Here is a 25,225-nt window from a genome sequence, read left to right on the forward strand (position 1 = left end):
CACAGGCGGAAGTCGATGGAATGCTGTGGCTCCAGCTTGGATACATTTGTAGCGGAGGAGGAGAAGCCCCAGGACAGAAGGAGATCCCAGTGGATACAGAGGGAACCAGCAGTCGCAACTCACTCTGACTTCCCTCCAGTGCAGGTATCACCCACCTTGTGGTTGTCCAAGCCTTTCCCCATCCCTCCCTGAAATCTGCAGCTCTTCCTTCCAGACCTGCCCCCCAAGACCTAATGCTTGATGGCCTGCAAAAGCAGGATGCACATTCCAATTCTGTGGCATTGTTACGTCTTTTATTTTAAAAGAAATAAAAGGGTAACTCTCCTTTTTTTTTATTACCCCCCCCCCCCCCCCCCCTCAAACTGTACGGAGTCTGTCGACGTCTACAGGTCAGGCTGCCGCCTCAAGCTGGTTTCTGACGAAAACCATTTCAGAATTTTTGTTTCAGAAAATGATGATTGGGTGCTGGCTGTGGAGGATGCAGGGTAACATGTCTGCAGGTACAGCAAGTCAAATAAACACCACGTCGTTGGCGTTTCTTATTGTTTCCTTGGAGAGAGCAAACACTGGTTTTTGACTTCTTTGAGGTGGAAAGTACATTTGGGAAATGATCTGTCCTGTTCAGGCGTGGTTAGGGTGGGAAATTGTACAATGTCATAGTTGGATCATGGACGTTTGGTGGGCCAGAGTAGAGGAGAGTTTGCACCTATCGGTGTTGGAACTCAAAAGATTATTTGATATTGATTGTGGTTGTTTACAATGGGAAAGTATTCATTTCCCAGCAGTCATATTGTTCATGAATCAAGCATATGTAAATTTTAAAAATCTATAGGTCCCCAAAAATTTCAAATTGGTGTGAGGTATCTTTCTGTAGTTTAATGCTTTTTGTCGTTTGGAAATAAATGTTGCTACTTTAAGGTCTGATGAAATATGACAGATTTTGATCATTTGTTTACAGTCAATATGGATTTTGGCTCTTGAAATTTTTTAAAAATTGCCTCAGCATTAAGTCCAATTAAATGTGAAACAGTTTCTTATAAAACCTGTATTTCTTCCCCCCACCCTTTACTTTGTTACTTTTGTTTAAACAGTGCTGTAATCAAGAGGAAGGAAATGATCCTGATTTATGTTATATATATTTTAATTCTTATTTATTTTAATTTTATTTTTGTTGCCCATGTTTGGGCATTTTATGCCACACATATGGGCCTGATGAGAATTGAACCCTGGCCTTCTGGCACAGATATAGGGACTTGACCATTTCACCACCCTAAAATGTTATTCCTGACCATGAATTGAATCCAGGCTGCAGCGGTGAAAGCACCAAATCTTAACCGTCATGAAGGTCAACTGATGGGAGTTTACATATCTGATTACCATCAATGCAGATCATCAATAACCCTGGGATAATTGAATAGTCTATCCCATCTCAATTCAGTGTTAGTGAACAAGAAACCTCTCTAAAGCAGTGCTTCTGTCATCAGGGATGCTAATGGTCTAAGTTAAATGATTGTAAAATCAAATATAACCAACTGACAAAAATAAAGGTGTAATGTTCCTTTCTAAATTATTTTTTGAGTGGGACAAAAGTAGGCTGAGGGGTGACCTTTTATAGAGGTTCATAAAATCATGAGGGACATGGATAGGGTAAATAGACAAGGTCTTTTCCCTGGACTGGAGGAGTCCAGAGCTAGAAGGCATAGGTTTAGGGTGAGAGGGAAAGATTTAAGAGATCGAAGGGGCATCCTTTTCAATGTAGAGTTGTATGTATATGGAATGAGCTGCCAGAGGAAGTGGTGGAGGTTGGTACAGTTACAACATTTAAAAGGCATCTGGAGGGGGACATGAATAGGAAGGGTTTAGAGCGATATGAATCCTAGTGCTGGCAATTGGGACTAGACTAATTTAGGATATTTGGTTGGCATGGACGAGTTGGACTGAAGGGTCGATTTCCTGCTGTACATCTCTCTGACTCTGAATGAGAATCTGTTGTGTAAAAGCAGATTTGAGAAATGGTTCATAAGAACTAGGAGACTGAGTCAGCTGTCTGGCCCCTCGAGCCTGCTCCACCATTCAAAAAGATCTTTTCGTGGCCTCAGCTCCACTTACCTGCACTTTCACCGTATCCCTTAATTCCTTTATTGTTATTAAAAAAATCTGTCTTGGGTTTAAAAACGTTACTGAAGTAGCGTCAACTACTTCACTGGGCAAGGAATTCCATAGACTTAGAACTCCATGGGTGAAGAAATTCCTTTTCAATTCAGTCATAAATCTGCTCCCTCTAATCTTGAGCAGTGAAGACATCCTTTCTCCTACTGTCTTATCTATTCCCTTCATAATTGTATATGTTTCTATAAGATCCTTCCTCATTCTTCAAAATTCCAATGAATATAATCCCAGTCTGCTCAGTCTGTCCTCATAAGGCATTCCTCTTGCCTCTGGTTCAGTTTCATACAACAACTTCCTTTGGCATAATGAAACATCCCAGGATCTTTTTTACAGACGTATACAAAATAAAGTATGATATAGCATAAAGTTAATTTTCTGACTGCAATGAGGTTTTTCAGAGTGCCCAACAAGCCTCAGAGGGCATGATAACGCCATCGACTGGTTTAGTTTTTAAATAAGAGCCCGAAAGGAAGGTTCAAGACCCTAAGAGTCAGGGCAGTACAGGGTTGAAAAGTGTCTGAGAAACTCTAGTAAACCAGGCAGTGATGATTGGATGACGCCCAAATATAATTTTAACAAATCTGAAGAGTCCATGTGTGGAAGGTGGAGTTCGGGGAGAAAGATAGACTCCAACTTTGAGGTTTTGTAGAAGAACATGCTTGAGGATGAGGCTGTGTGAGATTTTTCAATACTGGAGATAATTGAAGGCTATTTTTAACTTTACTCTCTGGATAATTAACCAATCGTGAGAATAATCCAACTCTACAGAATCTGACTGAATTTCACTTCCAGATAATTGCGAATGGCCAGGTTGTGCACGTGAAAGCAATCAAATCTACTAGTCAACAACAGGAAAAAAAACTGAAAATAACTCACTTCTTCTGTTAAATTCTGTTCTTTGCTTTGGGCATTTCGTAGAATTGACAGTACAGAAACAGACTGTTTGTCCCAACTGTTCAATGCCGATGTTCCTGCCTGTGTGAAAATTCCTGATTTTTGTTTGTTTGTGAGATGTGAGTGTTGTTGCTCTTGCTGCCTATCCCCAAAGCCCTTTGAGACTACTTTCGTGAATCACTGCAATCATTGTGGTGTAAGGACTTGAGTGTTTTTAGGCAGAAGTTGGTCTCAGGTGAGGTCTGTTCAGTGTTTTTTGATTATTGTCATTTATCTCTTATCTCTGGCATCTTTGTATGGTCTTTTTGAGCTTTTTCCATTGCATCTTTATATTTTATTTTAGAGATCACAACTGTGCACAGTACTCCAAGTGTGATGTTAAGAGGTCCAACCTATTATCAAAAATTGCAGCATTGCGTATCTTGTTGAGACAAATTAGTGTAAAGTCACAGGTATGAGAGGTTTCTCGTTAAAGATGAACAGATGGTCACTTTTCCAGGCTGGTGTTTTAATTGTAAATCCTCTGTCAATAATTGCGTCAGTGCAGATGCTGCAGCATGAGATGGTTGTCAAGATGGTGGAATCCAGTGTACTTGGATGGTGTTCAAGGTTCAGAGCTACTGTATAGTACAGTTCAGTAACGTGAATTGCCTTTCTCAATGTTTTGTAGATGTCAAAGATTCAGTCTCAACACTTGGTAAAAAGGTACCAACAAAACCTCATTGTTATTGCCTGATTTGAGATATGCACGTGTATTTAAGGAATCACGTGGAATGTGGATAATTTTCCAAGGAATATAAAGGTTAAAAAGCATGAAATCAGCAGGTTCTAAAAGTAAGTGGGCTGAGAGTTAATGCAGGTTAAGGCTGTTTGATTTTCTTGGTAATGGATCAGAAACAATGGAAATGCCACCAGTCATGAGCAGCTAATGAAGGTCAGGCTGTGTGTGTGTGTTTAAAATATCATAGGGAATCACCTCATTGTGCCTTCTAGCAGCTCAATTAAAACTGCATAAACTAGGTCTTTTTTTAATGATTTTTTTTTGTGTTGGGCAATTAGACATACAGTGACCAAGTTCCTAATTTTTCTTATCACCCAATCGTTGTCTAGGTTGGGGTTGGAGCAAGTGGTGGGGAGACTCGAGCAGTGCTCTCTTTCCCCAGTAAGAGGCGTTTGTGAGACAGGTTTGTCACTTGTTTTTGTTTCCACATGTACTCTTCCTGTTCGATTTTGCAGGGAGGTAACATCCTGAGGGATCCTTATTGTGGGCTGTGTGTGAGAGTTACTTGTGCTGCCTTGAGTCCTATTACTCTGTTGTAGAACTAATGCACTGTATCTAACTGGTTTTAAGTATCATATGGTTCCTGTGGATTGTGTGGCCGAAGAATGGCTGTACTGAAAGAGTCTAGACTTGAAACATTACCTTGCTTTCTGTCCACGAATGCTATCTGACCCTCTGTGATCTCCAGCATTTATTTGTTTTCAGTACAGATTCCAGCATCTGCTGTAATTTGCTCCTAAGAATGGCTGTGTCATTTTGACAATAAGTAAATTGTCAAAAGCACGAGGCAGAGAGGAGACTGAGCATCCTACTGGGAACTGCATAAAAATAATCTTCTATTAGGGGAACCTTAAACCTCATGCAGAATGTCACGATGCCAAAACCTACTTCCTTCAGTGGCTGGTTCGACCTCTCTTGCAGCTCCCGATATGGTAGAGAGGCATCAACTGTGAAGTTGGCACTCAATTTGCTAAAATACATTAGTAGATGTGTGAAATTGTGACGCTTTGAACCTGGAATAAATACAACAGTACAGATTTTACACTTCTTAAACGTGTGCTGTGTCTCTGAGTTGCATTCTGAGCCCTGCGCAGAATACTGTTAGATGCTGGGCTGTTCTACATGCTGGGCAGAACAATGTTATGCAATGAATTTAGGATAGCACACAATGGTCTAGATACTACAATGACTTGGGCATTGGTCTTTCACATCTAAGACTAGGGTTCACGGTCTAGTCTGGATAGACAGGATGGACGTTCCCAATCACATGAGTTTAATGATCTCAGTCCAGTTCTGTAGGCCATCAGCCTAGACAACAGGGAAACGTGATGACATTGTGGTAATGTCCCTGGATTAGTAATCCAAATGCCAAGGTTAATACTCTGGGGCATGATCCCATCATGGAATTTACTTTAATGATTAAATCCAGACTTGACAATCATTAATGTTTGTAAAGATCCATCTGGTTCATGGATGTCCATCAGGGAAGGAAATCTTCAATACTTACCTGGTCCGACCTACATGTGACTCCAAGCCCACAACAATGTGGCTGACGTGAATTGTCCACTGATATAGGCACTCTGTTCAAGGGCTTTTATGGATGGGGAACAAAGCAGACCTTGCCAGTGGTGCTCACATCTACGAAATACATTTTCTTTCAAAAAAAACAAAGCTAACACTAGTTTTGGCAGAGACTGCGAATGGGAAAGGTCAAAGAAGAGCACTTGAGTGCTCTATCCTGAAGCAGATACATTTATTAAGGCAGAGTAGAATTTTACTGTATGGCTAACTATATGGTGTAGATGCCCGAGGATTGCAGGAGCCTAATATAACATAAGAGTCTTGGAGATGTACAGCATTGAAACAGGCCCTTCGGTTCAACTCGTCCATACTGATAAGTTGTCCTAAATTAATCTAGTCCTATTATTCAGCATTTGGTCCATATCCCTCTACATGCTTCCTATTCATATACCCATCCAGATACCTTTCAAATGTATACCAGCCTCCGCCACTCCCTCTGGCGGCTCATTCCATACACGCCCCACCCTCTGCATGAAAATGTTGCCCCATAGGTCTCTTTTTAAATCTTTCCCCTCTCACCCTAAACCTATACCCTCTACTTTTGGTCTCCCTCAACCCCAGGCAAAAGATCTTGTCTATTTCCCCTATGCATGCCCCTCATGATTTTATAAACCTCTAAAAGGTCACCCCTCAGCCTCTGATGCTCAAGGGAAAACAGCCCCAGCCTATTCAGCCTCTCCCTATAGCTCAAACCCTCCAACCCTGGCAACGTCCTTGAAATTTCTTCTGAACCCTTTCAAGTTTCACAACATGCTTTCTATAGCAGGGTGACCAGAATTGTACACCGTATTCTAAATTTGGCCTAACCAATGTCTTGTGTAACCGCAACATGACCTCCCAACTCCTAATACTCTTTGCACTGACCAATAAAGGCAAGCATACTAAATGCCAAAGCTTCACTATCCTAGCTGTTTCATCACCAATATTATTTCAAAAACAACAACTTCAATAAATTATTGTTAAAGCTTATTGGGGTAAGAGTGAATTGTTTGGTACAACCAAAGCTTTTAATAAGCTTATAGTAAACGCAACAATTTTCCAGCTAATCGCAATTGCTACAATGATAATTAATATTGCATTCAGTCCTGGTCACTGCATTATAGGAAGGATGTGGAAACATTGAAAAGAGTACAGAGGAGATTTACTAGGTTGTTACCTGGTATGGAAGGAAGGTCTTATGAGGAAAGGCCGAGGGACTTAAGACTATTTTCATTTAAAGGGAAGAAGATTGAGAGGTGACTTAATTGAGACATATAATCAGAGGATTAGATAAGGTGGACAGTGAGAGCCTTTTTCCTCGGATGGTGATGGCTAGCACGAGGGGACTGAGTTTTAAATTGAGGGGTGACAGATATAGGACAGATGTCAGAAGTAGTTTCTTCACTCGGAGTAGTAGGGGCATGGAACAGTAGTAGACTCGCCAACTTTAAGGGCATTTAAATGGTCATTGGAAAACATATAGATGAGAATAGAATAGTGTAGGTTAGTTAGGCTTCAGATTGGTTCCACAGGTCGGCGCAACATTGGGGGCCAAAGGGCCTGTACTGCACTGTAATGTTCTATGTTCTATATGTAATATCTGTAATGTTCTGTGTGCAGAATGATGAGTGTTTTTAATCTTTTTTGTTTGTCTACTGCATCGCACCAACAGAATTTGAGGTGTTAAAACTGCAGAATCTACAAAATGGCAGCCCCCTATTTAATTAATTCTTTTTAAAGAAAAGCATAATTCAGTGACAGGTACTAGGAGCGAAGTAACTCCCATTTGAGAATGTTGACAGTAGGCTCAGTGATGAATCTTGCTGTCATGTTGTGGTCTTAGCTCTCCTTGATCTATACCTCCCAGATGTGTTTTGACCTGCCTTGCTGGATCTCACCAGTGGTGCATTTAGCCAAGTGCTGGCCGTCCAATTCTATAGAGGTCTGCCTGGGTACTTGTACAAGTCATGGCACCCCTGACCCGATGACCAAGCCACTTAATGCTTAGCGTTTGGGGTATGTGCATTTGTGCTCTGCCTCTGACCCTCTCTCAGTGCTGCAATGCTGCAGCCAGCTTCCCCTCCATGATTTATGCATTCTGTTTGTCCTCAGTGCTGGTATGCTGGCTTCTGATGCAGAGCACACAGATGGCAGAAAGTACCTGAATTTGACTGACTGGTCAAATCACTAATATGTGCAAATAAATCCTGGATGTGGGGAGAAGGGTCTGTGGGTACCTTTCAGTTTCCTTTCTTAACCAGTTTCACCTTTTTTTTTGTCCTTTCTCTGTCTCTCACCTCACCAGCCTCCCCCCTCATATTTTCTCAGGTTTTCATTTTGTCCTTTTGACATCTCCCCTTCCTTTTGTATCCCTCGTTTTCTAATTTTTTTTTACCCTTTTTAATGCCCCTTGATGTTCTCCTTCTGGAAGAAATTCATTGCAGACACTGCTAGTTCTGACAGCAAAACCTGAAGCTTCAACTGAGGCCGAATACTAATGACCGGGAATCTCTGAGTTTTCCCGGGATCCTAGTGTTATCCTTTACTCAGCGAAAGTCCAAGGAGGAACAATAATTGGTATCCTTGTCACGGGCGTTAAGCTACCACAGTGGTCTCCTGCTAAATTGGACATTGCCAATTGCAGCCTTTTGGGATTAAGTGACAGACGGAAGGCATTTGATGAGACCTAAGGATTATTGGAATGTTCCTAGAATGTGTGAGCAGCACTGATAGAGAGCTGCTTCACCCACAGGAGACTTGAGTTGGTGCAATTAGGAGCTGCTGAGGCTGGTGGTGGATTGGAAATGATGCAGCTCAGGGGTCCGTGCTTATACTGGCTGTGTGTATGAATGATCTCTCCCTGGAATGACCTCGGAATTTGCTGCTCACCTGAGGTTTAACAGCAGAATTGGTAATATGATTGTAGCAAGAATGACAGATGCGATTTAATTTTGTTAAATATGAAGCAATATATTTGAATAAATAATGAATTCCTATACCAAAGAAAACGTTCACATTGAGATTGTCCTTGTAGCAGCAACTATTTGTTGGTTTGAGTAAAGAATGGTTAAATTTGTAAAGAAAGGCTTTCATTTATATATCAACATTCACAAGTTTAGGACATGTCGCAGGAGTTTACACCCAATTTAAATATTTTTGAAATGGATTCACTGTTGTCATGCGAGAAAGATAGGAACTAGTTTGCACATAACACATTCCCCCCATCAGCAACGAGACAAGGACCAAATACGCTGCCTCACTGATGTTGGTCAAAGAATAAATAATAGCTCAGTCGTGTTTGGGAGAATTTCCCTGACCTCTTTCAGAATAATGCCACAGCTTTGTTTTTACATCCACTTGAGATGAGACCTTAGCTCACCATCTTGCCTGAAAGACAGCATCTCTAACGGGCATAACACTTCTTCATTCCTGCACTGGACTGATTGCCTAGAATTTCTGCTCACGTCCCTGAAATGGGACTTGAACCACAAAATTCTGACACAAGAGATGATGGTACAGGTCTCCAGTGTATCACTGTGCACAGTCACCATCGCTCTCTGTTGGAATAAATCTAGTCTTTTCAACTAAGCCATTGTGTGCTGATCTGGTCTTCTGAGGTTGATTTAAAATTCAAGCAAGGGCAAGGGGTAACCAAGATGCAGATTTGGTGTGGGATATTTTATAAAAGATAAAATCAGTGGTTCTTACATAGAGGAGAAAGAATTGGGATGAGCTAGCTTGTGCTCTGTTTGGTTTATGTTGATTCAACCAAGATTTGAGCCTTAGAAAATCTGACCTTTTCCATTTAGAAAGAATAAGAATTCGATAAAGATAAATGAAATTAGGCTGAGACTGGCTTTCTCGTGAATCCAGCAGCCAGCTGGGAGCTATCACCTTGCGATTGGATTTGGTGGAAAATATCAGTCACACTCCCCAGGGGAGTGACCCATAACCTAGGCAAACGTACAGGGATTATTCTCATCATAGGTATGAGGCCTAGAGTGGGCAAGTCTTGAATCTATCTTTAATAAATACTGAACCATAAAATGGAGTTGCACACTTAGTTAGAAACACACCCTGCTGGAAATAGTTGGCAGGTCTGGCAGCATGGGTAAAGAGGAAAATAGTTAGCATTTCAAGTCTGACCTGTCCTCAAAATTGGAAGAAACTTCTGGACATGTAGAGACAGGAAATGGAGGTGGAAGGTAAAGATAAAATAGGGTGGTGATGGAATAATAGAGACACAAAAGATGGGTATAGAGGAGGTGTAAATGATAGTAACAGAACCATTCATTACCAATGCCAGGGTGAATGGGAGCAGTGTCTATAATCTAAAGTTATTTAAACTGAGCATTGAAGCTAGGAAGTTTAATTGTTTATTTCTTTGTTGTCTCTGCAGGGCTGTTTTTAACCAAGAAGCACTGAGCACCCCAGCTTTGAGTGCTGATTTCACACTTGAGTCGCTGCTCCCAGCATTATTCCTGGTGTTCCGGTTTGGAAACCACCTCAAGGAAAACAATGAGCCAAGAGGGTTTAAACTCCGCTGCAGTCCCACTCTGTGCAGAGGATGTCCAGGGAGACGGTCGCTGGAAGTCACTGGTAAGAATTTCAGCGCGCGTCTGTGAGCAGCCAGTAATCGTAAGAAGCTGAGTTTGATCACAACACCAATAGCAACAAGCCTTTTAAACGCTGAGGTTCTGTGCAATTTTTCTCACCACTAAATTAATTCTGTCCCCTCCCCAGGATGCTACAGTTTTTCATTTGGTGGTTACACACCATCTTGGCCATCTGAAACAGAAACAGTAACTAGACTAAAACGTTGGGTAAGGCAGCTGTTGTAGCAGATCTGCCTCTTCATCTCATCCTGACTGTTGTTGTGTTGATCAATCATCGGTGAGTGAAAGTGACATGTTTTGCACTTGCTCCTGTTAGGTAAGAGGCCCCACCACTTGGTAGCTTACACAGTTGATCTGCAGACTTAGCAACTGGAAAGTTTTCATTTTGAGCCCCTTAAATCTCTCCCAAGTATCAAGACGTAGCAGAACACAAAACTTCAGAATTAGGAGTGTTTTTTAAAAGTAGTTTTTACAATTGCTGTGAAAAGTGAAAGATGGAGGAGCAACAGGTCAGGCCTTAATGGCTGTAAAACACTTTGGAAAGTCCTGAAAGTATGATAGGTGCTATATAAATCCAACTTCTTTGTGATATAATGTCATTTCCTATGGTACAATAGAGTTAATGATTGGATCCAACTCTTTCTGAAAGATCAACTTGAAAGTGCAGCAAGGTTTGTGATCCTCCAAGTCTCGTTCTTCATTGTTTCTTTGTTTATCTTGAGTGGAACACCTCTACATCTCTATGACATAATAAGAGTCATGGTTAGTGGATATTTTTCTATGACATTATAAACACTGGATGACTAAGACCCTGTGCAAGATTGAGTCAGCAACCAGAGGGTGTACAGTAGTCATTGTGAAACTGCACCTTCTGACTTCTTTACCGAGTAGAAAACTGTAACTTCCTGCTCACTTTGGCACAACTCAAACGACATTTCAAGAAAATTTGTTTAAATTCATTATCTCGCCTGACAGTGATTATTATAGTGAGCCAGAACGTTATGCCTTCACTTCTGAATCACGTGTGACTTACTGTGATCCAGTTTTCTTTGGGTATACATGTTACGTAAAAATTCCCTTAATGCCATTAGTAATGCAGAGGTTTATAGGTGTTGTGCAAGTTTGAGAAGCTATTCTGAAAACCAAGGGTTGCCTCAGAGTGGGGGTTGATATCCAAGTGGGGTCTTGAACTCTGATGCAGTGGTAGTGGCTGTGGAGCTCTGATCAGGTTGTAACAGTACTGGTAAAACATTGGGAAGCATTGTCGTGTGTTTTAACTGCAAAAAATTCCTCTTAATTAATCAGAGCTGCATCGAATTCATAGTGTTGATATATAAAGGTATACTTCACCCTACACGCCACATGTATATTTATCTGTCCCACCAATTATTTCTTCTGTGTCTTGTTGTAGCCACTTATTTCCCAATTGATCATTGACTACCATAAAAGGTACTGATCAAAGCTAACTAAGGAACAGTAAGAAACTGGGATGGGAACAATACGCTCTAACAGGATAAACCAACTTATTTGTTTCAGCTTATCTTGTGATTTCTGCATTGATTTGATTAAACCCAGGTTCATTTTCTGTCAATAATCAACTCAGGAAAAAAATGTAGCTGCCCCCATGTGGTATCTAGTGCATTTATCTGAAACGGTTGAGATACTTTATTGAGCAGAACGGTGCAAGTTTCAATGAGATTTTTACACCTACAGCACAACCGATTTGTCCTGGACTGCAAGGATAAAGAGCCTGATGTCCTTTTTGTAGGTGATTCCATGGTGCAACTTCTGCAGCAATATGAGGTAAGTGAGCTCTTGATTATCTTTTCAGGGTCAATTGTCAGTAATCATTTTGTTTTCATTCAATTCTTGAGATGCAGATGTGGCCGATTAGACTGCGATTTGCCACCCATCCTTGATCCCCTGAGACTTGCTTCAGAGGACACTTGAGAGTCAAACATATTGGTGTGGGACCAGAATGACTACTGAGTAAAAATGGAAGAAAGTTCCCTAACGGACATTGGTGTTCCAGTTGACTTTGTACAATTCCCCAGTGTCATGGGCATTTTTACTGGAATCCATTTATTTTGTGATTTGTTTTGAAACTGAATTTAAATGCTTAAATTTTGCTGGTGGGGATTTGACTTGAATGCCCTGAATTCTTTGCCCTGTCCTCTGAAGTTCCATTTATTGGTAAACTCTCACAACTACTATTGCCAAGGTCAAGGAAGTCCTCAATAAATGAATAAAACATTTAGTATTGCTGAAAATTGTCACATTTGTTTGTGGAAGCTTTCACTTTCATAATTCACAAAAATACCAGTGTGAAGGAGGAACTACATCTTATATACCTCAAAAGAGTCCACGGATCCGTTGTGAGTGGTCTTTAACCTTTTCACAAGTGTTGCCATGGAGAATGAAGTAGGCCATGACTTCTTCATGGCAACATCTCTGCCAATCATTGTCCACCTACCAACTAATCAACGCTCTGTTCTCCAAATAGTATGGAAGTTGTTCACCCTTTACCTTGGTATTCTTGCAAATTTTCCTGATGAGTAAAAGAGGAAAGACTTTGACACGATGTGTCTGTTTTTTCGTAATTCTCAAGTTATGCACTTCCAAATTAATACGGGTTATTACGAATCCTTGTGCAACTCCAACAGCACATGATGTGGCTTTGGTATCATGTGCTATTCAATGCCAATGTCATTCAGTCCATTCATTTGTCCCCTTGCTGTAGTTATGGATCGGATCAAGCCCCCTCAAAATATATTAAGACCATAGCCTAGACCCTAATTTTTTTTAATCTGAAAGGTAAATGTGAGGTGCAGATTTCCCAATGCAATTCAATTGGACATCTATTCAATGTTAAGCAAAATGCAATTTATTCAAACACTATGTTAAAAGACAACAAAATAAAGAAGGAATTGGAATAACTCTGCTGGAAAATTTTAAGAGTAATAGATCCAGTAACTAGCATTTGGATGGGTATATGAATAGGAAGGGTTTGGAGGGATATGGGCCGGGTGCTGGCAAATGGGACTAGATTGGGTTGGGATATCTGGTCGGCATGGACGGATTGGACCAAAGTGTCTGTTTCTATGCTGTACATCTCTTTGACTCTAATTGTTCTAATATAGTAACCTCCCGTAAATGCACTGTTGGCAAAAAAGGCAAATTCAGAAACAGATTGTCTCATGTGCAGCTTCCATAGCAGGCAAAGAACTCCCAGCTTTTAGCTGTAATCGAGAGAGGGACAAAACCCCAATGGCAACAGCTGAAAGCTAAACCTAAATGCCCTTGTTCTATAAGGACTTGACCAGGGTCATTTGGGCTGCTTCTGTTTTTCTAACTTTCAAAGAACATCACCCAAGGCTTCACCAAGTTTTTTTTATCTTCTCATCGGTACCTGTCCCCTATTCTCTATCTCAATGAAATCAGGACAAAACAGCCCTCTTAAGGCCAATAAATTGTCATACTGTCCATCAATGTCACAAGAAGCTTAATTGCTATAACATTTAAATGGAAGTATAATTGCATAAGCGACATTCCCCCCCCATGGGGATTGCCCATTACCTAAGCTAGGGTTTCCAGGACCTCAGACAAAGTCTGATGAGTGTAATTTGAAAAGCTGATGTTTGGCATGGCTCGGATGAGCTACATATGGACATGGATCACAGAATAGAGGAAGTAAAAGCAATATGTGGCAGATACTAGCAATTTGAAAAAAAAATTAAAATGGAAATACTCAACAGATCAGGCAGCACCTGTGGGAAAGAAATAGTGAGTGCCTCAGGCCTCTGACATTTCATCAGTTTTGCTCACAGCTTAAAAGGACTTTAACATTTTTTGTTTTAAACGTCAGAGGAAGTGCCCTGAAGAAGTTTGCTACTTTAAGGAAATTGTAATATTTAATGCTGCTAGACAGGCAGGGACGATTGGCAAAGTGTAAAGTTTTTTTTAAAATACCGAGGTGGGTGAATGACTCTCTGGTTTACAAACCTGCTCCTTAATTCTTGAGACTCGGCCTATCGTCCAGCCCCCAACTAATTGGGTGAAAGTCTGTCATCTTTAAGCTCTTAGCCCATCAGTCAAGCTTCTCAATTGTTGCACATTGGATTGATAGACTCATTCAGGCAATTGAAGTGATGCATAGACTGAGGAGGACTGATGTCCTGGCCTTGGGGTTAAGATTTTCAGAGTGTCTTTACACAGGCATATGAGTTAGGAGTAAGTCATTTGCCTCTTCAAGATTGCTTAGTCATTTGATAAGGTCATGGCTGATCCAGCTCTATTTTCCTGTTAACGCTCCTACACCTTTTGACTTGCTTGTCAGTCAAGAATCCATTTAACTCTTCCTTAAATATTCACTGCCCCTGCCTCCACCGTGCTCTGATGAAGAGTGTAACTGAGATTTTCAGGTTGACAACACTTAACAGGTAGAGTGCCGTGGAGATTGGTGCTGAGGGCTCGATTATTTACAATCTGTATCAATGACTTCAAATGAAGACACTGAATGTCTCCTTGCTAAATTTGCTGATACTGCAACGTTGGTGGGAGAGGAAGTTGTGAGGAGGATATAAGGAGTCCACAAAGGAATGGAGATCTCTTAAGTGAGTTGGAAAAAGTATAATGTGGGAAAATGTGAACTCGTTCATTTTGGCAGGAAGAATAGAAAAAACAGCAGGTGATAGGTTGTCCGACTCAAGGGATGTGGGTGTCCTTGTGCACAAAGCACAAAGTGAATACTGAGGTGCATCAAGTGATTCGGAAGGCAACAGAATGTAGAGAAGTTACGAACAGTTGGGCAGGATGTTGGTACAGTTTTGGTCTCATTTATCTCAGGGCATAACTACATTAGAAACAGTGCACCGAAAATTCACCTGACTGATTCCTGTGGTGTCGGGTTTATCTAATGAGGAATGGTTGGACGGGTTGGGCCTCTGTGAACTGAAATTTGGAACAATGCGAGGGATGGTCGTGTTCAGATATAAGACCTTGAGGGCACTTAACAGGATGGATACTGAGAGGATGCTTCCTCTTCTGGGAGAAACCTGACTAGGGGACTCAGCTTAAAAATAGGAAGCCTCCTGTTTAAAAGAGTTTTAGTTGTTGGCCGATTCACCTGAGCAAGATTTGGTTATTGCTGAGGTCGTTTATAAAGAAAAGTGCTTTCCCTTCCTGAGCCATGACATCTCTCCAATTTGGCGCACTCTCTGCCACCATCCAGCAGCTGGAGGGTGGTAGCAAATAATAGCCATGGTCCGAGGGAGGGAAATCGATGGTGTTGTGAATTGAGCAATGTTGTCAAACCAAAGGGAAAAATGTTGTTTCTGAAAAGTATTCTGATGGAGGAGGTATGTGTACATTTGTCCCTATCTCCAGTTTGCACATACATGTAACATTGTAAAACTTTGGAAGTCTTTTTCATTCCTCATAATGTCTGGTGAATGAAGGAGACCCGAATAACTGTTACTTGCATACGCTGAACACTGAACGCCCTCTTTTAAAATTTAATTACCTATCCCCAGTTGTTTCATGGAGGACCAATGCAAACCCAGTGTAATACTAGATCAGAGTGATTGCATCTCACTTAATGTCAATTTAGTTTGATTCAATCTAAATAAAAATCTTGAAAGGCTGGTATGGCAATTACGTTTAGTTTTCTTTGTTTGGACAGATCTGGAGGGACCTGTTCTCGCCACTGCATGCACTTAACTTTGGGATTGGAGGAGATACCACACGACATGTCTTATGGAGGCTTGAGAATGGAGAACTAGAAAACATCAAACCCAAGGTAAGGAGAGAACAGGACGTCCAACCAACTTAACCCTGTTATAGATTGTACTAAAGTCCTTTTTGAAATATATCTATCCATGCAAAATACATTGCTGGTCCCTCAATCTGCTAACCTGATCAGATTGAAATAATTATTAGATGTAAAGTTTTAACTGCTTGGTTGATGTGATTGTTCTAATTTTAATGAAGTTGAATACTAGGGTTGAGTAAAAGTGCAAACTGTTTGCAGGTAATTGTCCTCTGGGTGGGGACCAACAACCATGAACACACAGCTGAGGAAGTAGTTGGTGGGATCGAGGCTATTGTGCACCTCATTAACATAAGGCAATCTCAGGCCAAAGTGGTGGTTTTGGTGAGTGGATTTTTAAATTCTGTTCCTGTGTACAAATTGCTTTTGCCTCTTCCCTTTCTTTGAGAGTGAAAAGGCGGCATGTTTGTTTGCCGTCTTACCATTTTGTTCCAAAGGCTGATAGGATTGTGACTTGGAAGTCATTTGTACACCCCACAAATGGCAGAGCAGTTGTTCGATTAACCAATCACCAGGACGGCACATTTTGTGTTTGAGACTGACGTATTTTCTCATAAGGTGGATTCCTAGATCACCTCGGGGACTGATTGAGATAAATGTGACTGCCTCTGCTTTGGGGGTGTTTCAATCTCCTCAGACCCAATGTCATATATCTCCTGCAAGCTGTTTATCAAACAAGAACATGACTCCAGACCCACAGCAATGTGGTTGACACTTAACTGCCCTCTGGGCAATTAGGGCTAATGATAAATGCTGGCCCACATTCCGTGTATTAATTTAAAAAAGAGACCTGAGAACAGATTAATTTTCAGTCAATGCTCTCTTCTTGGTAATAGCTGGTAGTGCACAGGGAGTTAAATAAGAAAACATAGTATGGTGTGTTGCAGAGCTGCTAGTATATTGCCACATGAAGGCTGTGGGTGCACAGTCATCTGTGAAAAACTGCTGTGTTGCCTGGTGCTTAGCCCTGGGGAAGGATGGGAGAAGTATAGGAAGAAACAGACCTGGATTGTGCTGGAGCCAGAACAACATCTGCAGAGACCTTTAACAAACAGGCAGCTAATTGCTGTGAATGAAATGATGTGTGGAGCCATGAGAGAGTAAACCACTAACAGGAGAGCTATTGCCTTTCTGAGGGGAAAGTGAGGACTGCAGATGCTGGAGATCAGAGCTGAAAATGTGTTGCTGGAAAAGCGCAGCAGGTCAGGCAGCATCCAAGAAGCAGGCGAATCAACGTTTCGGGCTCATGACCTGCTGCGCTTTTCCAGCAACACATTTTCAGCTATTGCCTTTCTGACCCCAGCAACCTCGAAGCCAGAGAATGAATTTATTTCATTTTGCAAAAATGATAAAATAAAATCAGCACAGTCTCAGAGGGCCATAAGAGAGAGAGAGAGAGAGAGAGAGAGGAAGAGAGATGATTGGTGGTGGTTTAACCTGAGGGTCGCTAGGAGAAGGCAGAGTTGAGGAGGCGGGACCTTAATGGTAACCTCAGCCAGTGCAGGAACTATGGGGGAAATCTGCTTTTGACGATCTGTGACCTGGGAGAACTTAATAGCAAATCCCAAACAAACCAGCATACAGTTTGCTTGGAAAGTGCAAAGCAAAGAGAAAGAGCCTTTCTATCAAAAGAGGGTAATCGCTGTTTGTCACCTTGTTTTACTTTGTGATGGTTCTCTTTCAGGGTCTCCTGCCACGTGGTGAGAAGCCCAATCCTTTGCGAGAGAAGAATGCGGAGGTGAACGTGCTGTTGAAGAGATCTGTCTTGAAGTTCCCGAATATGCAGTTCCTGAATGTTGATGCAGAGTTTGTGCATTCCGATGGGACCATCTCCCATCATGACATGTTTGATTACTTGCACCTCACCCAAATCGGCTATGCCAAAGTCTGCAAACCTGTCTATGAACTGCTAGTTCAGCTCCTGGAGGAGACACCTGAGGAGAAACAAGCCACCCTGGCGTGATTGCATCCAAACCCTTCATATTGTCATTGCCATCTCTTTTAAACTGGGATCCGACCAGAGCTACATATAGAATCCTGCAACACTCCTGCCTGGAACATTTGAGTCAAGGCACCCTGATTTGTTTCAATATTTTGAAGTGCAGGGTTCCCTTGTGAAGTGGACACTGTTTGTTCTATATCAAAGCATTAGGCTACATTTGAAATAGACAGTGCAGTTTATATATGCATTGTTCTGTTACTGTCATTTGGCATAATGAGGTCATTCATGTTGAATATAGTTGTGCGTCTGCAATAATTAGCCATTGGACACCATCTACTATAGATAAAGACACCTGTCTTCCATTGATTTTATCGCTGACTTGGTGTAATGCGAACCCCTATTTACATCCAAATCTCTTTTAAGCATAGATATAGTGGCCACAGAAGATAGCCTGTTGGTAGTTGTATGGTACAGATATTCTTTTTACAAAAATTGACTCGTTCAGATTTTTCCAACACTGCGTGTTAGTCTCCAGTACTTTGTAAATACTGCGGTAAGGAGCTGTGGAGACCTCTAGTGGTAGTAGGAGTATTGTCTTTTCATTTTGGGTTAACCACTGCTGAGTACAGCTGACATGTTTGCTTCCATTCTAAGACATTGGATGTCTTTATGTTCCTGACTTCAAATTCTTAATGTAATTAGTCATATTTGAAATGGAAAGGCTTTCTGTTTCTATGGTTGCCAATCACCATGTTGTGAGTGAGAATCCTGTTCTGCTACTACTTTCTTTAATTAGAGTCTGTCATGCAGCACAGGGAGAGGAACAACAAAGGAGTCCTTATACAGTTTTAATTCTTGTCGGTCTCTTTCCACACTCTTCTACTTTTGTTTTGTTTCAGTGAACTCTAGAGGAATTGGCTTTGTGTGTGAATGGGTTTGGTACATGTCTTGATGCCTTTGTAACATGAATGCACCTTCACAACATTATTTGCCACAGAAGCAGATCATGGGTGTAGCACTGCATTTAGGGTAAGAAATCCCCTCCCCACCAACATCACTGAGAGCAGGTTTTCCACAGAGTAAAGATGTCTGTTAACATCCACCTGTTCTTTAGAGACGTACATCTGTTGTTGCAGGAAGTCATGCAGTCAGTAATTTGACAATTTAATAATACACCACATAAGTTAGGAGTATTCCCAGCACCTAAAAGGGAGAGTGTTTTGGATAGCACAGCAAAAAGGTCGGATGTTTACTATCCCTCTCAGCAGAGGTGATAGTGTTGCTTCCTGCTGAACCCGATCTATGGGCCGCGATACCTGCTGCTGAGTAGGCCCTGCCTTGCTATCTTTGAGGTTGGTTGTGAAACTGGTGCCACGAGGAAACAGGCAAGGTTCATTAATGTGTTACTGGGTGTAAAGTACAATATTTATGTGGCTTTCCCTGCTGAGGAAATCTTGGAAATGACTTGGTGAAGGAAATTTCTGTGTGAGGACACTGCATATATTCAGTTTTAATAAATATATAAACCCTGCTTCTAGAGCTAGCTTACCTATCAGGATCAGTTTATCTTTAATTAGTATCAGTTTTTCAGATTTTTATTTGTTTTGTACCTTAATTCTGTTTAACTTCATTGCTCCCAGTGGGGAATATGTAACAAAACCAGAGGATGTGGGTGTCTTGGTTCCAGAATATAATTTGCAATACACTTTTACTTGGGCTTTGACCAATATTAATAGCATTATATGATGGGAAAGGGAGAGAGAGGAGGCCATGTGCAGGTTGGCAGTGCAATAGAGACGTGTAGGAGAGGGTTTTACTTTGTAGGAACTTTTTATCATGTAATTGATCTGCACTTTCTCATTTGACCTCCTTTCTTGTTCTTTCAATTGTCTCATGAATGAACTTTGGATCACACATATGGTGGCAGCCACGTCATCTGACTCCCAGGTAACTGAAGAGTAATATTTGAAACCAGCAGAGTCTGAAGTGACTCTTCATTGTGACGTATCTTTATTAATCTATTGGCTGTTAGTTTGTGAACAGCTTCAAACACTATTTCAGAACCAATGAATGACTTTGGTCTCAGTGATTTAGAACAGCCATATTTACATCATTGCTTACCCTTGATGTTGGGCAGAATGTGACCAAGCAACTCCCAAATTTAATGTGATCAAGGCACTAGGGATCACCTGAAAGCAACTCCAAATATTAGAGACCAGTTGGAATGGGTGGGGTAGTTGTGAAACTATTAACCAAAGTACCAGCGGTATCTTGGGTAAATACTATCAGATTAGTGACCTTTATTGCCAACTGACATTGCAGGAAAAACATGTTCCACACCTGTCAGTTTTGTTTTTAATGAAATTTTAAGAAAGTTTGTGAATTCTCCTTTTAAGTCCTGATTTGGATATTGTCCTTACAACAAAAGCAACTGCTATTGATAGAGGAGCCCTGATCCTAATATGCCGCATGGAGTGAATTGCAGGATTCTATATGCTGCTGCATTGATGCAACTTAACAGAGATCTAGCTATATTGTTCCATTTTGAAATGTACACATCGTGAAGTATTATCCCTGGCTGTTTACTCCATTAATACTGCACAAGTAAATACCTGTCTGCATTCTGAAATGCCTGCAGTAATGATATACTGAAATGATCTGTTAACCTGGCCACCTGGATCTGAACACACTGCACAATGCCCTCTTTAGCTTAATTCTTGTAAATCTCTGACATTTCCAAACCCCACTTTTCAGTTCGTAAGTTGACTTATTTTGTATAATCCTCCATGTTACAGTTGTGAAGGTGGTGCAACTAGTACACGCGTGCCATCTCCTGCTAGTAGGTAACCGCTGTGCAGTTTTGCATACCTAGATATTTACAGGCTGACCGAAGTAGAGTGTGTGGGACTGAACCCGACAAAGCAGTAGTTACTGATTACAGTGTAAACTGGGTTGTGTCCCTGAGAATAGTCAAAAGGAGAGTTCTGCTGGAAAACCTTGTGTAAGACAGTTTGCCCAACATGGTTTGGAAGGGATCAGGAATTGTACATAATAGGGTTGGATAAGCACCTCACATTCAGTTTTTATGTTTGTAAATGTATGTAATTAAAATTACTCCAATTCCAGAAGAGAAGTGAAATTAATGCTGTACTTAAACATCAGTCAACAATTCCTCTTAGTAAACAACACTGTAGCTAGGAATATGCCCTGTGAATTCCTTTGGGCTGGTATTATGCACTTTGCTTCAGTGGCCTGAACAACTAGGACTTTAATATTCTAATCATTGTGAGCTTTTTTTCTTTCTTTCTTTCTTGATGTTTAAAAATCTCTGCTCTGTAACTTGAATGCTATCTTGCATTAGTCAAGGACAGATTAGGCATCAGAAGTAGCATGGTCTGGAGTAATGCTTACCCAAAACTAAGGTGCAAATTATGTAGCCATTTGCTTGACCTAAATAAACAAACTGCAAGTTGTCAAACTGTCCAGCTGGGAGGCATGAAGGAAGAAGAGAAGGTAATATCAATGAAAGGAGTTATATTCCTGTTTGGGTTTATAATTCTGTGTGAAGTCCCAGGCTTTCTGGCATATTGCCTTCTGACGGACTGGTAGATGCACTGAATCATGTCCTGTGAGCATAAGCCCAGCATTGATAGGACAGGATCATATCTAATGCAACGGCTGCTTCCATTTCTTTTCTCAAATCCATAAATGCTTTCATGCAAAGTTGATTGGTTTGTTTCCCATCACCTGTGTTACTGTTCACTGTTATCCAACGTGCCTCCAACTTAATGCACATCTTCTGCATCGAACGTCCCTGAAAAACCTTTAAAATATGTATGTCATTTATGTTTTGCCAGCCATGTTAATGTTAAACTAGTTGTGGGAAAATGCTAAGAATTTACAGAAGCAGCTGAAGATGTTTTGTTCCCATGTTCAATTCTGCAGTCAGATTTATGAGAGGTGACTGATACAACTGCCTGTCCTCGATTTAACACAGCAGAACAGGACACAAAGTACAGTGTGTGGAGTACTTGTCCTGATCGAATTAAGAGGATGTGAAGTAACACCCTAAGCTCAATGCATGGATGGCTCTATGATTTTCTATTTAGCAAAAGAACCACTTAGCCATATTTACACTCTGCTCATTTCGTTAAGCAGGTCTCTGATCCAAAAGATGTACTCCTATTTTCCCACCCCTCCATATTAAAGTTTTTTCATACTGTTTTTACAAAGATATGTTGAAGAAGAATTTCTGGAACCATGATGTGTTGACTGTAGGCACACTACATTATGCTGAAAAAAAAATTCACCAAAAGGCTTTTTTGAAAATATTTCCTGCATTCTCATATTTTACTATTCAGATATTGGCATGTATGATCTCTGTGCAAGGTTATGCTTCCAGAAACACATTGTATAGTAATGCTTGATAAAACTCTGTGCAGTAGCCAAATACATGTGTGTTACATGTAAGATTGAAGAAGGCATACAGTACTGCTTACTTGTTTGGATGACTTGCTGAATGGTAGTATATATGCTATTTAAAAAAAAAAGAATGTGTAGCTGTTATCAGACACCTGACAGCAGTGGTGTGTTATGCTTAAATGTACTGGTAATTTATGCTTTAATGTACTGTATTAAAATTAAGAAATGTTAAAACTGCCTGTTTGTTTGGTACAATACTTCTTCAAAATTAGAAGCCTTCTTTCTTCTCACGATTTTATAATGATGCTGATGAATGTTGTATTTAGCTCAATACCATCCACATCTAGTAATCGCAAAGCAAACTGGAATGTTTTGCAAATACACTGTAACAACAAATATGTAGCTGCTTAAATGGAATATAAACGCAGAAGGTGCTGCACTATCAATCAGCATGACACAAAGTGATAAGCTGATATCATTTTACATGACATAAAATTAGATTTTACGCAGAACCTGAAAGGAGGAAAATGAGGTGAGAGAGGGCATGCCAGAGCTTGGAGCAAATGCAGCTAAAAGCTACGTGTAAGATTGAAGAAAGCATGCAGTATGGCCACCAACTGTGGAGTGATTACAACTGGGAGCGTACAAGAGGCCAGAACTGGAGTAGCACACACTCCTCTTGAGGTGGAATGGAAGATGTGAATTTTAAAATCAAAACCTTGCTTAATTGGAAGTCAATGTCAGCCAGTGAGAGCAGGTGGGCTAGGGGCTTTGCTGCAAGTTGAGACATGGGCTGCAGAGTTTTGAATAACCCCAAATTTATGGGGGAAACTAGCTCAGCAGTGTGTTGGAACAGTTGAGTCTAAATGTAACAAAGGCACGAATGAGATTTTGAGTAGCAAGTGAACTGAGACTTGGGTGAGGCCAAGCAATGCTGTGGAGCTGGAAATAGGCTATTTCAATATTGCAACAAATGCAAGGTTAGAAGTTCAATTCCAGATCAAATGTGACAACAAGATTGCAAACCGACTGAGGTAATATCAAAATGATGCTGGAGAGAAGGATGGAGTTGGTAGTAGAATATTAAAATATATACCGATGCTGAGTATTGTTAAATCCACTTCTACTTGGAGGTTTTACACAATCGAAGTGTTTCAAGATTGTGGAGAAAATTCTCAAAATTGATTTGGGCAACTTTTTCACTAAAAGTAACAGATAATGCTGAAATCACAATAGGTAATGCAGCACTTGTGGAGTGAGGAACCAATGTTTGAGTTGTAAAATGTTGCATAAGCTGAGCTTTTGTAGTGTTTCTTTTTATGGTTCAGATTTCCAGTATCTCCAGAATTATCCACAGAATGAAGAGTTCAAACACCAAGTGATTCAAGTAAAAATGTTTGGAGTAAAATAAAATCCAAGGACTTGAAGCACCAACTGCAACACTGGCTGAAATGTAAAGTTTCGGGAAAGCTGTCTGTCACACTGATATTTTTTTTAACCACACCAAGCTGAGAAAGAATAGAGTGAAGGTCAAACCCTTTCCGAGGAAGATCGTGACCAGTCCTGCTGTTGCACAACTCCCTAGACCTGCCCCTCCTCGATGTCAGAGAGTCATAGAGAGGTACAGCATGAAAACAGACCCTTCGGTCCAACCCGTCTATGCTGACCAGATATCCCAACCCAATCTAGTCCCACCAGCCAGCACCCGGCCCACATCCCTCCAAACCCTTCTTATTCATATACCCATCCAGGTTGTGTGACTAGTTTCATAAAAGCAGGTTTGGTGAACTGGGAACAGCTCTCCCAGTATTCTAGATACACAAGTAAAGGAAACATTGGAAAAAAGGTAACTTAACCTCTTCCTGCAATCGATTGGTACAAAATGCTTTGTTGAAGAACAATATTTTAAATTTGGTGGAACATTAACCAGTGTGCCTTCATTCTAGGCTAATGGGTGACTGTACATTGTAACTGAGATGTGAAGAACAGGAGGATTTCAGTTGTGTGCACAGCTACTGTCAGACAATGAAAAGATGCAATATACGTGGCATTGATCTTATTCCAAGAAAAAGGGCCAGAGATTCTGAAGCTGTTCACTATTTAGTTATGTCAAGGGCAAAGTAACCAGCTGTGATTGAGATACGACCCTGCTATGATTGCCCTTATATGTGGTCATACAGATGTCCACAATGATAGCCAAGCTCATGCTTGAGCTCTTGTTGTTTTGTATGGTTCGAGGGCATTGGACTGTCATGTTCGGTGGAGAGTGACTACTTTCTGGAGGAAGATAGGGATACATGGTAAATAAATTTGAATTCAGGAGTCAAACGTATTCTGCATTGTTTCCTCTTTGGACTGGAAGTGCATGATGTTTTTATGCATTTTCATGATGTGCATATAAATGGAATGGCTGGCTAACATTACCCTTGTTAAGGGAAGCGCTTGTAAGATCAGCATTTATTATCCATCCCTAATTGTCCTTGAGATGGTAGTGGTGAGTTGTCTTCTCGAACCATATGGTGTAGGTACACCCGTTGTACTGTTAGCAAGGGCAGTTCAGGATTTTAAACCAACGACTATGAAGAACACTGATGACATTTCAAGTCAGAACAGTTTGTGACTTGATGGGAAACTTGCGGGTCGAGGCATTCCCACCCATCTGCTGCCCTTGTCCTTCTAGATTTTATTGACTCTGGAACAGTTCCTGTGGATTAGATAATGTAATCCTACTATTTAAGAAGGGAGGCAGAGAGAAAACAGCTAATTATAGACTGGCTAGCTTGACATCGGTAACAGGAACATTGCTAGCATGCATTATAAGAAATGTAAGCAGAGGATTTGAAAAATGGTGACAAGATCAGACAAAGTCGGCACGGATTTATGAAAGGTAAGTTGTGCTTAACAAATCTGGTGGAGCTTTTTGAGGACATAACTAGTAGAGTGGATGACGGGAGCCAGTGGATGTGGTTTACTTGGGATTTTTAGAAGGTTTTTGATAAGGTCCAACATAAGAG

At 40.9% G+C, this 25,225-nt stretch overlaps 1 protein-coding gene across 1 annotated transcript; it reads left to right on the forward strand.

Moving 5' to 3' along the window:
* On the forward strand, positions 1-22,448 carry pafah1b2 (platelet-activating factor acetylhydrolase 1b, catalytic subunit 2). The gene is made up of 6 exons (XM_043676616.1): positions 1-144; positions 9,804-10,003; positions 11,734-11,823; positions 15,701-15,817; positions 16,049-16,171; positions 17,532-22,448. The coding sequence occupies exons 2-6, from the start codon at positions 9,923-9,925 to the stop codon at positions 17,808-17,810; spliced, it is 690 nt and encodes a 229-aa protein (XP_043532551.1). The 5' UTR covers positions 1-144; positions 9,804-9,922; the 3' UTR covers positions 17,811-22,448.
* The last annotated feature ends 2,777 nt before the right edge of the window (positions 22,449-25,225 follow it).

The sequence above is a fragment of the Chiloscyllium plagiosum genome, chromosome 35, assembly GCF_004010195.1.
Source record: "Chiloscyllium plagiosum isolate BGI_BamShark_2017 chromosome 35, ASM401019v2, whole genome shotgun sequence".
NCBI classification, from domain to species: domain Eukaryota; kingdom Metazoa; phylum Chordata; class Chondrichthyes; order Orectolobiformes; family Hemiscylliidae; genus Chiloscyllium; species Chiloscyllium plagiosum.

Excerpts from the sequence above, each read along its gene's own strand:
- pafah1b2 (XM_043676616.1), top strand. The coding sequence starts at position 9,923 with ATGAGCCAAGAGGGTTTAAACTCCGCTGCAGTCCCACTCTGTGCAGAG. Across the intron at positions 10,004-11,733 it reads ACGGTCGCTGGAAGTCACTG|CACAACCGATTTGTCCTGGA; the intron begins GTAAGAATTTCA and ends TTACACCTACAG. Across the intron at positions 11,824-15,700 it reads AACTTCTGCAGCAATATGAG|ATCTGGAGGGACCTGTTCTC; the intron begins GTAAGTGAGCTC and ends TTGTTTGGACAG.